Genomic DNA, 17,275 nt, shown 5'->3' with positions numbered 1-17,275 from the left:
GACTCCCCAAAGCCCAGACCTCAACAGCAGTGATGGGATCATCTTGACAGAGATCCAAACAAAAGGCAGCCAACATCCAAAGAAGAGCTTTGAATGAGGAAGACTACTTAAAGAAACTGGAAAGAAAAACAGCTGACTTAGAGTTCACGTAATATTTTATGGACCGCTAACAGGGAGGAACTAATCTTAACATCTTGGGAATTTTTTCTTTTTTTTGCTACCAAAGCACATTCACAGCTTGTGTTGGTGGGCAGTGACCAATCACAGACTTCACATGTTTCCCCGCCTTCATCCTCCAGCCGTCCAAACCTTGGACTTCAACAAGTGTTGCATAACAGCTGAACTTTTATTCGCACTTCTCCCTTCGCTTCAGTCACTTCTCCACGAGTGCCGGAAGGATCGCAGGTATCACAGCTTCACAGCCAGTAGTATCACTTCCATCTTCATTCAGCAGCTCATATTTCACTGTGATTGCATTGTTGTTTGTAGGTTCACGGGTTATCAGTTCTGGAAAGAAAATAACCAACAATCATGGGTGAAAGAGTTGTGCTGCACTATTTCAATGGGAGAGGGAAGATGGAGTCTATTCGCTGGCTTTTAACAGTCGCAGAAGTCGAGGTAAGTGCTTTTTTTGAAGACCTGCAGACTTGATCAGCTGTAACATTTGTCATTTCATGGTAAACGTTACAGCTGAATAATGAAAATGCACTCAAAGTTCAGGCTTTACATATTATTGCTGTCCCAGAAACTGATCTAAATGTTTATATTCACAGTTTGATGAGAAGTTTTTGGACACCCGAGAAGAGTATTTAAAACTCGTAAATGGTGAGTTGAATAAAAACGATAACAAAACCCCTAACTAAAATATGAAAAACTGAATGAAACAGACATGAATTAAAGGGGGGAATTTAAGCTAAAATCATAAGCGTGGGCAGACCCTGTTTATGGCCACTCTCCACATTTTTATCTTTTAACTAAAGTGAATCAGCCCTTTTTGTGGGCAAAAGGTTTCAGGAGTGTCCTGACCTAAAAAGATGTAGCCTGAGATGAATTATTATGCCTGGGAGTGCCACCCTGCTTTACTATCTTCTGTGTTTACCCTGCAGATGGAAAGCTCATGTTTCAACAGGTGCCATTGGTGGAAATCGATGGCATGAAACTCGTTCAGACAAAAGCCATCTTAAATTACCTCGCCGAGAAGTACAACATGCATGGAAAGGACCTCAAAGACCGTGTCATGTATGGTCTTTTATTTGTTTATTTATTTATCAGACATAATAAAGATAGTCTGTCTTGTAGTTGAATAATTTTTGTTGTTGTTGTTGTTGTTGTTGTTGTTGTTTTTTTAGGATCAACATGTACTCCGAGGGACTGATAGACCTCATGGAAATGATTATGGTGCTGCCCTTCAATCCAGACCCCACAGCCAAACTGAAAGAGATTGAGAAAAAAGCAAAGGAACGCTACTTTCCTGTGTTTGAAAAGGTAGAAAAACAGAATAAAATGAGTTGTTGATGATTATAATGGTTTCTGACAACTAAAGTACGTGCTATGTGTTTTTGGACAAACTTCTCAGGCGCTGACCGGACCCGTGTACCTGGTGGGAGGCAAACTAAGCCTCGCAGATGTGCTGCTGGTTGAATGCACCCTGATGCTGGAGGAGAAATTCGTTGGGATTCTCAAAGAATTCTCTGCTGTTAAGGTAACGTTGACAGAAACACCTTCTTCTATCATAACACTTGGTTTTTTAATGACACCATGAAGATTTGTATTTACCTTTAAAGTTACAGGGTTTTTTTCTGGGGCATGCATGCTATTTCAGGGCATAACGGTCCAATTTTTCAATCTTTAATAAATAAAGTTTTGGTTTAAAAAAAATCAGGTAAGATGTTCTCTTTTTAGATTTTGTTTTTTCTTTATTTTATACATGGAATGGCAGTTATTATTAAACCAAGTACCGTGAAATGCTCAGTCAGCTTTCTGTGTTTCCTCACAGTCTTTCCAGGGCAGGATGATCCAAATCCCTGCCATCAACAGGTTTCTGCAGCCAGGCAGTAAGAGGAAGCCACCCCCGGGTGAAAACTATGCAAAGACTGTCATAGAAGTCTTCCAGATCAAAATATAACCTCAGTAAAATCCATTACATTCCTGCTACATTCCTCATTAGGCTGCATGACTGGGATCAGTTATATCTGCAGGCCTACGTGGAAACAAATGCTGCACTAACACTATGGAAAGCATATGAATCTTGATGTGTGATCTTTCCTAACAATGTGAAATAAATAAATAAATGTTGATCTTCCAAAAATATTTGAAGCTACTGTGTTTTTGTTCTGATTTAAAAATAATAATAATAATCATAATAAATTTCTGTGTCAAAGAAATAAAGAATGGGAAAACATTTCTTAGTAATCCGACTAAAACACCTCACTGAGCAGTAGACAGTTCCCTTTTTCAGGAGCTGAAAATTAAGTGGACAATTGACTGACCGGCACTTTATGGCCAGAAACCAATATTTCCTGTTCCTTTGTTTCATGTCAAATGTTGCAGACATTTCAAGTTGATTCTTAAATCTTACTGCTTCTCACTGTACTTTTAAATATGAGGCCCCAAGAGATGTTAGTGGAAGTGAGTGTGGCGTTCACTAGTCTGTAACCCTTCTGCAGTGCTAGCTATAGGTGGCGAGTACTGCTTCATTGACATCTGCGCCCTGAACGCATCACAAGAAAAAGGGAAGTGTAATTTTCTCATCACTGAGCAAGCAGCTGGTTTAAAGCAGGAGGGTTGAAGAACATGCACAACAAAGTCAAACAATGCTGCCCACATTACTCGTTTGAGTAATATGTTGTGGTCAACTGTATCAAATGCTGCACTCCATCCAGCAAAACTAAGACTGACATTTTTCCACTGTCTGTATTCAGACATATGTCTTTAAACACTTTGGTCAGAGCGGTTTCAGTACTGTGGTTCTGTCTAAAACCTGACTGGAAGGCATCATAGCAGTTATTCTGTTTTAAGAAGTAATTGAGCTGTTGAGAAACTGCTTTTTCAATGATCTTACTTAAAAATGGGAGATTCGAGATCGGCCTGTAGTTGTTCATTTGTGTCTTGTCAAGATTGTCCTTTTTCAGTGTAGGTTTAATTACAGCAGTTTTTAGTGGTTCTGGAAACACACCTGACATTAAAGAAAGGTTGACAATCTGTAACAGGTTTGACTCCAAAGTCTTTGAGACCTTTATGAAAAAACTTGTTGGCAGGACATCTAAACAGCAAGAGGAGGAGTTCAGTTGACCTAAGATGTCCTCCAGGTCTTTGCTGTTAATAGGGTGAAACTGTTTGATGGTGTTTGATGGTGTCCTGAATATGCTGTTGATGTACTAATTGCTTGTCTAATCTTTTGGATTTTGTCTGTGAAGAATTTGGCAAAGTCATTGCAGGCCATGGTCGAATGAAGTTCAGCTGCCACTGACACAGGAGGGAATTTCATATTGAATGACTCATATTATTATTGTTATTAAAACTCAGTACTGTGAAACGCTTAGTCAGTTCCCAGTGTTTCCTCACAGTCTTTCCAGGGCAGGATGATCCAAATCCCTGCCATCAACAGGTTTCTGCAGCCAGGCAGTAAGAGGAAGCCACCGCCAGATGAAAACTATGCAAAGGCTATCATGGAAGTCTCCCAGTCCAAATTACCATCTCAGTAAAATCTGTTCCTTATCATGCAGCATGTTTGTGATCATTTATATCTGCAGGCCTACGTGTCGATAAATGCTGCACTAACAGGATAGATGAGAACGGATGTGAGCTTTTCTAACAATGTGAACTAAATGAATGTTGATATTAAAACTCATTCAGATGCTTGGTGGATCAAAATCTAACAGTCCTTTTCTGTGTTTATAATTCCATCAGTTTTGACATCATCCCCAACGCCACTGTCTCAAATGCAGCCCCAAACTATGATACCACCTTGTGTTACAGATGGTTCTAGACCAGGGGTGGGCAACTTCAGGCCTTGAGTGCCGGTGTCCTGCAGGTTTTAGATGTGTCCTTGATCCAACACAGCTGATTCAAATGGGTAAATTACCTCCCCAACATGTCTTGAAGTTCTCTAGAGGCCTGGTAATGAACTAATCATTCGATTCAGGTGTGTTGACACAGGGTGAGCTCTAAAACCTGTTCCCTACCCCTGTTCTAGACACTCACTGTTGTACCTCTCCTGACTTCTTCTGTACTGCTCCACTGCAACCCCTACAGTCCTTCCCATGGCAATGCAACAGCCATCAAGTGTCGCCTGGTTTCCAGTCTATATCAGGATCCAGTTTAAAATTTTATTACTTGTTTTTAAGAGCAACAGAGCTCCGCCCCCTCAGGCAACAAACTTAAATTTTATTTAGAACACTTTCCCCTAAAATGCTATTAATTAATTAATTAATTAATTTTTATTTAACAACACAAGTGTCCTCACTTTTCAGTAAAATAAAGACTAAAAGAGGGTTTGACCTTTGACCCTTGGGTGAAGCGATCCTTTCAGGGACCAAATCAGCACTAGATGCAGTGGCAGCTACTGCCAAGACTAATATTCTTTTTTTATGCATGTTTAAATTGAAATAACTGTATCAAAAAATTATGTGCACTTATATGAACATCTGAAGAAGTGTTGTTGATTGTTTTTTGTCTTCTAACACAACACTTTTTAGTTTGTTGCCTCAGAGCAATGTTATGTGGTTAGGCTGCCTTTCTTAGGGCAGCAATGCTAAAGCAGTGCTTCTGAACTCTGATCCTGGTGACTCTGTTTTAGGTTTGTTGAAAGCTTTTTATGGGGATAACTGCAGGGACTTGGGTCACAGGGAGAACCTCTGGGGAAATGATTTGAGAGCAGTGAGTGATACATAAGCAGCCAAACCAACTGAACTTGTACCAAATTGCAGTAAATAGGCACAAGAACTTTTTATGGGAAGAAAAAATGTGATTGGACAGTTGGGGGTCATTCCCTCAGTGAGGAAAGTGAACTAGATGAGAGTGAGAATTAGGTTTGAGGAACAGTTAGGAGGTCAAGGGTCAGTTAAAGGACACACATGTTCATGTACATGTGTGTGGGTAACCAATAGTGTGTGTGTATGTGAATGATGATGTGTGCCTGTGTTGGGAGCTGGAAGGGGGCTTTATGAAGGGAGATGGAAGGTACGGGGATGGTAGTCCAAAAGGCAAATGACAGAAATGACACCCAGCTCTGTTTTATGAAGTTCCACACATTTAAATTAATTTGCAATAAAGAGTTATCTTATCTTAAACACACACAAACATACAATATCACATAAAGACCAGCCCAAGCATGGATGAGTGCGCACACAAATACACTCAGTTATTTGTTTGTTGGATTAAATGCTTTTATGAAAATTGAATAGATCACAAGTGTCACAGGTGCATAGTGAGGCCCTCATACTGTATATTTTACATATACAACAGTGATTAAAAAAAACAATAACAAAACAAACCTTTTAAATAAGTAGAAAATATTATTAATACAATTATCAAACTTTTAAGAAAAAAATATCATTAAAAAGTTTGTTTTTTCAACAAAAACTAAAAAGGAAGGCAGACTGCCACGTGCAGCGCCGCATTTGGATGTGTCTGAAGCTTGGAGCTTGACTTCCCTACGTTTCTCCTACAAATGGGCCTTGAGCTTGTTTGGAGGTTCTAGCAGGGGAGCGCAGCTACTGGTATACCGATGGATGGTCGTCCGCCGGGGGGGACATCGTCCGCTGCCACCGAGCGCTGGGCGTCGGGAGGGACACACATGGACCGGTGAGGGAGGAAGGGGACACCCGCCTAGCCAGCCAGATCAGCCGAATCAACCCTAGCGATCAATGGGGTGACAGATGTCGCAGCCAGATCGCCCTCACATCCAGAAACATTTACTCGATTAGCATATTTTATAGCCCTCCAGAACAAACCTGTTCACTATGAGGGTTTAAAGACTCAAACACCTGATCGCGATCCGTACAGTTTGTCTGGTTCATCTTGTAAATAGAAGCTGCATCGGTAAAATTATTTTAAACAGTAAAACAGAAAACTGTATCTGTTTTACCCATGATGGTTAGCGACAAAATGCAAATAAGCATGCTTGCATTGGCTGAAGCTGCCCAATCAGCGCCTTCACACGTTTTCCCCGCCTACTCCACCCCTTCAACAACCCTGAGCGCTGTGAATGTTACGTAAGATTAACTTTTACTTCCACTTGTTTTGCATTTCTGCGTAGAAGTTGAGCGCGCACAGGTATGAAAACTGCACACTCAGGGGAACAGCTTCCACATTTACGCAGCTGCTTGCGAATTTACTGTGATTTCACTTTGCTTCACAGATTTTAAGCCCTAAAAAACAAAAAGAAAACACAGACAACATGTCTGAAAAACCTGTGGTGTACTATTTTAATGGGAGAGGGAAGATGGAGTCAATCCGCTGGCTTTTAACTGTTGCAGAAGTCGAGGTAAGTGAAGGAGGTGTGAGTTTTTGAAGAACTGCAGGCTTTTGTGCAAATCTGATTTGAAATACTTTCTTTGCAGTTTGATGAAGTGCTTCTGACAACTCGGGAGCAGTTTGAAAAACTCCTTGATGGTGAGCTGGGTGCATGCAGGGGATGCAAGAGATAGGATTATTCTGGGCAGGGGCGATTTTAGCCCAGTTTTGGAGGTGCTTCAGCACCCCCAAAATGAATCAAAGCACCCCCAAAGATGTCTTACTTTTTTTGAAAATATTTGCTGTTTGTGGGACACACTACTAAAAGTATAAAAAAGCATACAGTACTTAATTGAGACGGAACATTTTAACAACAAAAGTATAGATAACCCCTCCCAAAATGGTTTGTTCCAGCTCGGCTCTCTCCTACTCGCTCTAGCGCTGTTGCTGCCAGAGAGATGGTGGCTGAGACCACCTTTTTTTAGTATTTTATTTGTTCCTGAGTAAATCGGTTAGGCTGAGATTAAAGTTATAGTTTTTACACAGCTGAATAAACGTCAAGCAGACAACTGATTATCAGAAGTGTGAGATGCTCGAGAATATATTTATATTTTAGATAACAATGAGTTTATTAAACTTCACCGAAACAATCTGCAAATTTCATTCAAATTTAATAAACTATCATCTTGTCTTTATTTTTAGTTAGCACATACCTTAAACACTTAGAGCTGTAAGCTAATGATAGTTATATGAGAGCAGATGCATGCTGGTGCAATAAGCTGTACGCTGTACATCCAATGGATGCATGATCTGATTAGTCGACTAATTGCAAAAATAATCGGTGACTAGTCGACTATCAAAACAATTGTTTGTGGCAGCCCTAGTTGAAAACGTGTTTTCCAACGATGTTTGCTCTGTAGTAAAATTAGCGATATTTGACTGCCCTGTTGATCTCATTGAAATGTATACAGCCTATTTAAAATCTAAAACTTAACATTGTCCGTAGCTTGCTGTTGTTACCACTGTCCTGTTTGAAATGTAATGAGAGAAACTGGTTATTTTGCCATATGTGCATGTGCCGATATTGAACCCAAGGTACTAACTAGCTAACTGACTGGATGCCCATTAACCTTATAACTCCTGTTGTGTGTGTGTGTGTGTGTGTACAGATTGTCAGTCCAAAGAGGGAGAGAGGAAAGAGGGGAACATGAGGACAAAGTACAAGATCAGGAAGTACCAGGTAAGAAAACAGACAGGGAGTACTAACAGGCAAAACAGGAACTGTTAAACTGGCAAAGAAAAAGAAAGACAAACAACTCATACAATCTGGAAGTTGTGTTCTCCCTATATTAAAGCTGCTATACAGAATCTGCAAAACAAACTGGGTTGTCAGCCCTGGCACTGCATTACCATATTGAGCTTCAGTCAGAGGAAGTCACGGTTGCCAAAGACTTTATAAAGCTCAAGAGTGAGGCTGGTGCCATTCCAGATATGTTAACATTGTACAATCTTCTGGATAATCAGATCTTCCCCAAACTGAAAACTGTTATTCAGGTTGCCCTAACAAACCCAGTTAGCAGCTGTAGCTGTGAAAGGTCTTTTAGTGTCTTGAGTCAGCTCCATACCTGGCTGAGAAGGACCATGGGTCTTTTCAGACTCCAGCATCTGGCTGTGATGTCAGTTGGGAAAGAGATGCGTGAGAGACTTGACCACCAAAATGTGATAGACAGATTTACCAACCTCAAGGTGAGGCGACATAGGTTAAAAGAAAAGAAAAAATCTGCAGAGCCATAGTAGTATCTGCAGTAAAGATCTTTTCATACATTGTATACATTGTACCAAAGGCCAAGTGTCTCCATTTTCTAATAATATTTTGTATATTTCAAGGACTCTTCTATTTTTGGAGTGTATTTTTTATGTATCTGTATTGTATTATACATACTCATTAGAAGTGAATCTCTGTCCAAAAAATGCACACAGTTTACTTTTTACTCACTGTGAGCATCATTCATCATTTTTCCCCAGTAATTAAGGTTAGGATATGTATTTTTTTTTTATTCCAATCCATTCTTCTTTGACATCATTTTAATAACCTTGATCAGATTTGATGGTTTTGTTACAGACTTTTCAAAAAAGTGTTTTGCTATTCTTTCAAATATCTGGGGATTAAATTGTGTTAAAATGTACAAAACAGTGATGTCATGTTTTGTGACGAGGACCCAGGCACAGAGAGACTTGATGAATTTAAGAAACTTATGATTTAATAAAGAAATTTGCAGACTTGCACAGAGAGGGTAAAATTATGATGACTGATAATGGAGATGAAGACAACAGACGATGAGGACAGGGAGGAACAGGGGTTTAAATGCACCAAGGAGGCAGTCAGACAGAACTCGGGACAACTGGAGGCATTTAGGGATGCAGGGACTGACAGAGACGGGGAAGAAGTCTCATTGTGATGAGTAAAGTTTATCTTGCCTGGATGGGCAGCTCTCTGGGTGCTCACCACCCCCAAAGCTCTGATCCTAGAATCGCCCCTGATTCTGGGTAAACATTAAACTAAAGGTTCAAAGTTTTGGGGTTTTTTTTTTTTAATCTGTTAAGTCGTTTAAAATTGAACTCATGACTGTGGGTGGAGTTTTTGTGGTTTGCCTCCAAGTCACGCTTTAACTCCCCCTCCCATCCACCCCGTGGTCTTAGAGCCACGTTATGTAATCTAGATTGAGACAGCAGCAACGTCTCTTAATATCGTCTCATCCAGGGGCGATTCTAGGATCAGAGCTTTGGGGGTGCTGAGCACCCAGAGAGCTGCCCATCCAGGCAAGGTAAACTTTACTCATCACAATGAGACTTCTTCCCCGTCTCTGTCAGTCCCTGCATCCCTAAATGCCTCCAGTTGTCCCAAGTTCTGTCTGACTGCCTCCTTGGTGCATTTAAACCCCTGTTCCTCCCTGTCCTCATCGTCTGTTGTCTTCATCTCCATTATCAGTCATCATAATTTTACCCTCTCTGTGCAAGTCTGCAAATTTCTTTATTAAATCATAAGTTTCTTAAATTCATCAAGTCTCTCTGTGCCTGGGTCCTCGTCACAAAACATGACATCACTGTTTTGTACATTTTAACACAATTTAATCCCCAGATATTTGAAAGAATAGCAAAACACTTTTTTGAAAAGTCTGTAACAAAACCATCAAATCTGATCAAGGTTATTAAAATGCTGCCAAAGAAGAATGGATTGGAATTTAAAAAAAATACATATCCTAACCTTAATTACTGGGGAAAAATGATGAATGATGCTCATAGTGAGTAAAAAGTAAACTGTGTGCATTTTTTGGACAGAGATTCACTTCTAATGAGTATGTATAATACAATACAGATACATAAAAAATACACTCCAAAAATAGAAGAGTCCTTGAAATATACAAAATATTATTAGAAAATGGAGACACTTGGCCTTTGGTACAATGTATACAATGTATGAAAAGATCTTTACTACAGATACTACTATGGCTCTGCAGATTTTTTCTTTTCTTTTAACCTATGTCGCCTCACCTTGAGGTTGGTAAATCTGTCTATCACATTTTGGTGGTCAAGTCTCTCACGCATCTCTTTCCCAACTGACATCACAGCCAGATGCTGGAGTCTGAAAAGACCCATGGTCCTTCTCAGCCAGGTATGGAGCTGACTCAAGACACTAAAAGACCTTTCACAGCTACAGCTGCTAACTGGGTTTGTTAGGGCAACCTGAATAACAGTTTTCAGTTTGGGGAAGATCTGATTATCCAGAAGATTGTACAATGTTAACATATCTGGAATGGCACCAGCCTCACTCTTGAGCTTTATAAAGTCTTTGGCAACCGTGACTTCCTCTGACTGAAGCTCAATATGGTAATGCAGTGCCAGGGCTGACAACCCAGTTTGTTTTGCAGATTCTGTATAGCAGCTTTAATATAGGGAGAACACAACTTCCAGATTGTATGAGTTGTTTGTCTTTCTTTTTCTTTGCCAGTTTAACAGTTCCTGTTTTGCCTGTTAGTACTCCCTGTCTGTTTTCTTACCTGGTACTTCCTGATCTTGTACTTTGTCCTCATGTTCCCCTCTTTCCTCTCTCCCTCTTTGGACTGACAATCTGTACACACACACACACACACACACACACACAACAGGAGTTATAAGGTTAATGGGCATCCAGTCAGTTAGCTAGTTAGTACCTTGGGTTCAATATCGGCACATGCACATATGGCAAAATAACCAGTTTCTCTCATTACATTTCAAACAGGACAGTGGTAACAACAGCAAGCTACGGACAATGTTAAGTTTTAGATTTTAAATAGGCTGTATACATTTCAATGAGATCAACAGGGCAGTCAAATATCGCTAATTTTACTACAGAGCAAACATCGTTGGAAAACACGTTTTCAACTAGGGCTGCCACAAACAATTGTTTTGATAGTCGACTAGTCACCGATTATTTTTGCAATTAGTCGACTAATCAGATCATGCATCCATTGGATGTACAGCGTACAGCTTATTGCACCAGCATGCATCTGCTCTCATATAACTATCATTAGCTTACAGCTCTAAGTGTTTAAGGTATGTGCTAACTAAAAATAAAGACAAGATGATAGTTTATTAAATTTGAATGAAATTTGCAGATTGTTTCGGTGAAGTTTAATAAACTCATTGTTATCTAAAATATAAATATATTCTCGAGCATCTCACACTTCTGATAATCAGTTGTCTGCTTGACGTTTATTCAGCTGTGTAAAAACTATAACTTTAATCTCAGCCTAACCGATTTACTCAGGAACAAATAAAATACTAAAAAAAGGTGGTCTCAGCCACCATCTCTCTGGCAGCAACAGCGCTAGAGCGAGTAGGAGAGAGCCGAGCTGGAACAAACCATTTTGGGAGGGGTTATCTATACTTTTGTTGTTAAAATGTTCCGTCTCAATTAAGTACTGTATGCTTTTTTATACTTTTAGTAGTGTGTCCCACAAACAGCAAATATTTTCAAAAAAAGTAAGACATCTTTGGGGGTGCTTTGATTCATTTTGGGGGTGCTTTGATTCATTTTGGGGGTGCTGAAGCACCTCCAAAACTGGGCTAAAATCGCCCCTGGTCTCATCTACAGTCAAAGATGCACGTTAAAACAAATTGTGTTGGTCTTTTCCACTGGGAGTGCAAACCTGCTTTACCTGCTGCTGTTGTGCTTGCTCCAAAGATGGGGCGCTCATGTTTCAACAGGTCCCTTTGGTGGAAATGGATGGCATGAAGCTCGTTCAGACAAAAGCAATCCTGAATTACATCGCAGAGAAGTACAATCTGCATGCAAAGGATCCCAAAGAACGAGTCATGTATGGTCCATAAAAAAAGTGTAATAAAGTGTTTGTCTTACATCATAGCTGTATTTAAATAGGTTATTATGCTTTCCTTCAGGATCAACATGTATTCTGAGGGATTGACAGACCTCATGGAAATGATTATGATCCTCCCCTTCACCCCAGATCCCAAACCCAAATTGGACAACATTCAAAGCAAAGCAAAGGAGCGCTACCTTCCTGTGTATGAAAAGGTAAAATAACTGATTCTGTTTTGTTTAAAAACCTGAGTTTCTGCTGATCATTGCTAAAATAGGTGTCATAAAATAGGCTCTGACTGGACCCATGTACCTGGTGGGAGGAAAACTAAGCCTTGCTGATGTGCTGCTTCTTGAATGCACCCTGATGCTGGAGGAGAAATTTCCAGACATTTTGAAAGACTTCCCCAATATCAAGGTAAACGTGTTTCAACAAAAAATAAATCAACAAGTTCAATGAGAAAGCCAACGCCCAGTGCTGTGAAACGCTCATCTTTTTGTTATTCCTTCCAGTCCTTTCAGGGCAGGATGACACAAATCCCCGCCATCAGCAGGTTTCTGCAGCCGGGCAGCAAGAGGAAGCCGCCGCCAGATGAAAAATACTTGAAAAATGTTGTGGAAGTCTTAAAACTCAAGTTGCCACTTTAAGAAAAACGCTACAAAAGATCTGTTACATTCCTCATTAGGCAGCGTGATTATGATCAGTTACGTCTAAAATCAGTTACATCTAAAATCTTAATTAGTTTAAAGGACAAGCAGCACAATAAGAGTTAAGAGGCAGATAATCATTTACCTCCCTTCTAACTCTTATTGTTAAGAGGCAGGTAAATACGTGAAGATAGACGAGACACCAACACACCAACACAACAACATGGAAAGAACTTCTGTAATCTTCTTTAGCAATAAATACAGTTGACAGAAACACTCGAAGCTGCTGTTTTTTCTTCTGGATAAAACACAACAGTTTTTAATGAATTAAACTTGTTTTAATTTGCTGTTATTAGAAAAATCACAAAAACTCTTTCCTCATCATAGACAGACAAGAATACCAATGAAAATGCTTCAACTTGTTCTTTTCTCAAGTTATAGAAATAAATCCGCACCCTAACAGCACCCGGAGCTCACAGCCGTCTCCTGTAGTGTGGGTTAAGAAATCATGGAAGTTCCCATTCATACACTTGCTCATATGCATGTATTTAAAAAAAAATACTGCAGTAAAATTTGATTTAGTCGGCTTAGTGGGAATGTTTCCTGTTTCCAGGGTAAAGGTTGATGTTCTCCCGGTCAGACGAGCAGAAGTAAGAGGCGAAACACCATCAACAAGCTGTAAGACAGACAAAAGCAACTGCATCAGCAAGTTTAACAAATAAATGTCCCAATCCTTGATTTTTGCAACAATTTGTACTGTCTGCTAGCACGTCTGACTCTGACCTTAGCCCTGTCATTATTCCAGCTGGCATTAATTTCCCAGAGTTCTTGTATCTCATTCCCATGATGACTGCGAGAACTCCCGAGGACACTGAAAGAAAGAAAACACCCTGTTATGACACTAGCTGGACACTGAACCTCTACACTCTTGATTGTAGCCGGGCTGCATATAGAGAGCCATACTCACGCAGTGACACCTTGATGTCCTTTGGATCATTCGTTATGTTGTAGGCACCGAAAGCGGATAATCCGCCAAAAACTAGACCGGCCATCAGGGACATCACGCTGCCTGCGGGGAAACGCAAAAATCAATCAGTGTTGATTTCATTTTCAAAACTTTAATATTTAGTTGAGTTTTATGCACAGCTGTGGTCAGAATCTGAATCAGAAATACTTAATTAATCCCGAAGGAAATTATGCTCATCAACCTTTTCTCTTGTATCCCATAAATCCTCCGAAAGCAATGGCTGCAGCATAGCCGAAGCCAATCCAGTCCAACGCCATCGTAAAGCTGAAAACAAAAAAGCAGTGCAGGGTGTCAGGTGGTTAAAAGACACAACTCAGGACACTTATTCAGCTTTAATCTTTACCAAGCACGCGCTCCCCAAAAGAGGTGGGTGGATAAATCTAATTATTGACAGTATCGATATCGGATCGATACTAACATGACAGAATCGATACTTTGTTTCTATCCTCTAAGTTCAGTGTATAGCCACCGATGCATGTTATTATTATTATTTTGTTTTTTTGATTTGTAAATTGATGACAATTCAGCTGATAAGTCATGACATAAGTTAAATTTCATAAGTTAAAAATATCGGTATTGCTATCTACTGCATCCACTTGGTTTTGGATAAATACGCAATTTTGCAGGCACAGCACTGCTCACCAGTGCAGATACTGAACTGCTCCCAAACTATTCTTCATAATTCTTGGGTTTCAACATATGTGAAATCTAATCATATCTACCCACAATAAGATCCCTGGATGTTGCTGTGAGCCTCTGGGATGATTCAACTACAGAAACAATCGCAGCACAAAGCTACAGACGTGCACATGAACGCCTATGCTGGCTACTTTCTTTAAACTGTTGTTAAAACGACTACGTATTGGTGAAGCTTACATAAATTGTTACCGTGGTATGAATCGTGTTGTTGCATATTACATACCTGGAGTCCAGACAAGTGAGCAGCAGTAGCAGCCACAACCTTTGGTCCGAAATTGCGCTTCCTCGTTGACTGGCCGTGGAGATACGTAGAAATGCGTAAATCCCGCGTCATCAGGGGTTGTGAAGCGCGTCTCTCCCGCCGCCATCTTTCTCAGGGGTTGTGGCCGCAGTTATATATCGTATTTCTATGCACAGCTCCCGAATGTTATTGTGTTTATTTATTTATTTATTTTAATGTTATTTATTCATAACGTTTCACACGTTACCGAAGCTGTTTTCTGTACCAATGCAAAGCCAGATTCTAATTTCGGTTAATTTTTAGGTTCAGGTAATTTTTATTGGTGAAAGAGAAAAAATGATTTGTTAAAAATGTTGTTGCTCAGGTAGAAAACTCGTGGACGGAAAGTAGAAGCGGATGATCTCCCTCTAACCCTAGCATCCACCTTTGTCACACCAACCATCTTCCATCAACCCTCTCTGTGGTCCTCTTCTTTTCCTCCTGACTGGCCTGACTCCTGACTTCATCCTTCCACCATCCTTTCTCCGGTAAATCTACTATCCCTCCACTGCAAATCTAATCCTGCCCATTCTGGTCACTCCAGGATAATAATAATAATTAAAAAAAAACGTCCCCCATCTCTTCCTGTCTGTTTGTTAATAAGAAGACTTTGAAAGTACAAAAACATGACTATAAATATGTTTGTCTGTTTTCCATTTTATTCATTTACTTATTTTTAGATTCTTTGGTAAAGACTAATTTTAAGGGGGGAACTTGTCAGTATTTACCTTTCCTGTTCATCTTTGAAGACTTAGTGTCAAATTAAATTTTTACATAAACATTAACAATTTGATATATAAGCGCACTCAACCCTAACATTTAAAATAAATACCTTATTACCTTAATTATCCTGAACATCTTACTTATGTCCAGCTGTCCATACAAGTTCAACATACAGGCAGAGCAAATGAAACCGCTGGAAAGTTAAAAATCCTGACTTCAGGAGGTGCGGCTCTCCCGGATCAATATGGCTGCTGTCTTGAGTACTTCCAAACAAAAAACAGAAGCGACCCCTAGCGGTAACCTCGAGCTAATATTTTGACAACTTTCCCTATCTCTGACCCATTTCTGAGTTTCTAGTGGCAAGTGACTTCTCTGAACTACTATGGCTTTTCACACTTCTAAAAGTAACCCTTCAGGTCTCTATTTCCTAAAACTGGAGCATATTACAAATGGTAAATGGACTGGTACTTATATAGTGCTTTTTTTTTTTTTTTTTTTACTTTACTTAAGCACTCAATGCGCTTTATACAACATGCCTCATTCACCCATTCACACTCATTCATACAAAAGATTTTTTTTCTACACCTCAGTCTTTTAATCTAACATTTAAACACAAAAAAGAAACATAAAATGCAAGATCTGCAATATGATATAAAATATATCTCCCAAAGAAGAGCCCCACTTGTGTCTCCTTCACTGCATTGAGCTACAGAGTCAGGTGTGCTTAATTTTAGGTCTTTCTGTAAATTATTCCATGCTGTTCTCCTCAGATCTGTCAGAACTCCATGCACATCAAAAAGCAAAAGATGGTCTCTCTCCGCTTTAGCCCAGAAGATACAGAGTTCATTTTCTCCAAAAATGGTTTCACATTTTGTTTCATCATATTTCCACTTTGAATGGGTTCATTTTGAATGAGCTTTGGCACAGAGTTGTGTTCATTGATAATGGTTTCTGACAGTGCTCTTGAGCCCATGCAGTGATTTCCATGACAGATTCATTCTAGGTTTTTATACAGTGCCATCATTGGGCCTTATACCATGTCCCCTGTGCGGAGATTTCTTTAGATTCTCTGAATCTCTATATGATATTATGTAATGTAGATGATGAGATATTCGAACCAGGTCTTCCCAATTTATGTTAAAAAATAGATATTCAAAGTTTTTCTTTGTTTTTCTTGCTGAAGGGTGAAACTCTATAAGGGGCCCTTTTTATACCCTTCATGTTTATGATCTGTTGCCAATTAACATAATTGTTTCTTTGTAGTATCACTTTCCCAACTTTTTGTTCCCCCATGCAAAATTCTTTGAGACGTGTGGCTGACATCAAATCAAAAATGAACTTTTTGGAACTGAGGTTGTATTTATACTGATTTAATGTGAAATTTACTGAATGCAACATTTCTAATAGAAACAAAAAAACAGGAGAAAATTCAAAAGTTTTTCTTTCAGCGCAAAATTAGATTAGATCTGCAATGTATGTAAATGTGTTGCAAGGGCGGGTAGGAAGGGCACGGGGTGAGCAAGGATACGGTCAAAGCTTTTACGGCATTTTAAAGTAAAATCAAACAACTTCTTCTTGATTACAAATCTTGATAATATTAATAAGCTTTATTTGTACACACAACATTTAAAAACAGACTTAACAAAGTACAAAAAGCAGACTTTTCAGAAAGTAAATTCAAACATCAGCCCAAAGAAAACAGATACAGTTAATGTGATGAAACAGAAATAAAGATTCAAGGTTATGACAAATAAACAACACCAATAAAATCACAAAAGCAAGAGCGCAGAAACAATAAACAGAACCAAAAAAAGACCAAAAAAAGAGATGACATCACATACGACACCAATAAAATCTCCTCAGGTAGATCATTCTAGAGTCGAGGGGCTCTAATGACACAGTGATCACCTTTAGAGTGTGACTGTGAAACAGCTGGAAGGCCCCAGCTGAGTATCTAAATTTGCAAAATGGCCCATGAGGAGTCAACATGCTCTGACATGCAGCCAGACCCTGACGCGCTCAGGAAGCATACAGGGAGCCAATAGCAAGAGCTGGATTCATGTCAGGCTATCTGCGAAAACTA

The 17,275-nt window shown here is 39.5% G+C and overlaps 3 protein-coding genes across 3 annotated transcripts; 2 read left to right on the top strand and 1 right to left on the bottom strand.

The window, feature by feature from the left end:
- The first annotated feature begins 336 nt into the window (after window positions 1-336).
- On the top strand, window positions 337-2,310 carry LOC102777959 (glutathione S-transferase A2-like). The gene is made up of 7 exons (XM_006800728.3): window positions 337-405; window positions 490-618; window positions 774-825; window positions 1,107-1,239; window positions 1,350-1,485; window positions 1,577-1,702; window positions 1,997-2,310. Exons 2-7 carry the CDS (start codon window positions 532-534, stop codon window positions 2,123-2,125), a joined length of 663 nt encoding a protein of 220 aa, XP_006800791.1. The 5' UTR covers window positions 337-405; window positions 490-531; the 3' UTR covers window positions 2,126-2,310.
- Window positions 2,311-6,183: 3,873 nt separating this feature from the next.
- Window positions 6,184-12,737, top strand: LOC102777669 (glutathione S-transferase 3-like). Its single transcript, XM_087850251.1, has 7 exons — window positions 6,184-6,276; window positions 6,362-6,487; window positions 6,564-6,615; window positions 11,681-11,813; window positions 11,896-12,031; window positions 12,108-12,233; window positions 12,329-12,737. The coding sequence occupies exons 2-7, from the start codon at window positions 6,401-6,403 to the stop codon at window positions 12,461-12,463; spliced, it is 669 nt and encodes a 222-aa protein (XP_087706377.1). The 5' UTR covers window positions 6,184-6,276; window positions 6,362-6,400; the 3' UTR covers window positions 12,464-12,737.
- Window positions 12,736-14,487, bottom strand: tmem14a (transmembrane protein 14A). The gene is made up of 5 exons (XM_006800726.3): window positions 14,413-14,487; window positions 13,672-13,754; window positions 13,431-13,532; window positions 13,247-13,334; window positions 12,736-13,139 (listed from the first exon to the last, which is right to left on the bottom strand). Exons 2-5 carry the CDS (start codon window positions 13,745-13,747, stop codon window positions 13,100-13,102), a joined length of 306 nt encoding a protein of 101 aa, XP_006800789.1. The 5' UTR covers window positions 13,748-13,754; window positions 14,413-14,487; the 3' UTR covers window positions 12,736-13,099.
- Between the last annotated feature and the right edge of the window lie 2,788 nt (window positions 14,488-17,275).

Source organism: Neolamprologus brichardi, chromosome 13 (genome assembly GCF_056152115.1).
Source record: "Neolamprologus brichardi isolate AB-2024 chromosome 13, ASM5615211v1, whole genome shotgun sequence".
Taxonomy (NCBI): domain Eukaryota; kingdom Metazoa; phylum Chordata; class Actinopteri; order Cichliformes; family Cichlidae; genus Neolamprologus; species Neolamprologus brichardi.
The sequence above is the reverse complement of the archived record's forward strand: the minus strand, read 5'-3'. Positions and strand labels throughout refer to the sequence as shown.

What these genes read in the sequence shown, in the direction of transcription:
- LOC102777669 (XM_087850251.1), top strand. Translation starts at nt 6,401, where the DNA reads ATGTCTGAAAAACCTGTGGTGTACTATTTTAATGGGAGAGGGAAGATG. An exon ending in GTTTGAAAAACTCCTTGATG is followed by an intron (nt 6,616 to 11,680) that starts GTGAGCTGGGTG and finishes CTTGCTCCAAAG; the next exon opens with ATGGGGCGCTCATGTTTCAA. An exon ending in ACCTTCCTGTGTATGAAAAG is followed by an intron (nt 12,032 to 12,107) that starts GTAAAATAACTG and finishes GTCATAAAATAG; the next exon opens with GCTCTGACTGGACCCATGTA.
- tmem14a (XM_006800726.3), bottom strand. Translation starts at nt 13,747, where the DNA reads ATGGCGTTGGACTGGATTGGCTTCGGCTATGCTGCAGCCATTGCTTTC. An exon ending in TATGGGATACAAGAGAAAAG is followed by an intron (nt 13,533 to 13,671) that starts GTTGATGAGCAT and finishes GTTTCCCCGCAG; the next exon opens with GCAGCGTGATGTCCCTGATG. An exon ending in GGACATCAAGGTGTCACTGC is followed by an intron (nt 13,335 to 13,430) that starts GTGAGTATGGCT and finishes TCTTTCTTTCAG; the next exon opens with TGTCCTCGGGAGTTCTCGCA.
- LOC102777959 (XM_006800728.3), top strand. Translation starts at nt 532, where the DNA reads ATGGGTGAAAGAGTTGTGCTGCACTATTTCAATGGGAGAGGGAAGATG. An exon ending in TAACAGTCGCAGAAGTCGAG is followed by an intron (nt 619 to 773) that starts GTAAGTGCTTTT and finishes TTATATTCACAG; the next exon opens with TTTGATGAGAAGTTTTTGGA. An exon ending in AAGAATTCTCTGCTGTTAAG is followed by an intron (nt 1,703 to 1,996) that starts GTAACGTTGACA and finishes GTTTCCTCACAG; the next exon opens with TCTTTCCAGGGCAGGATGAT.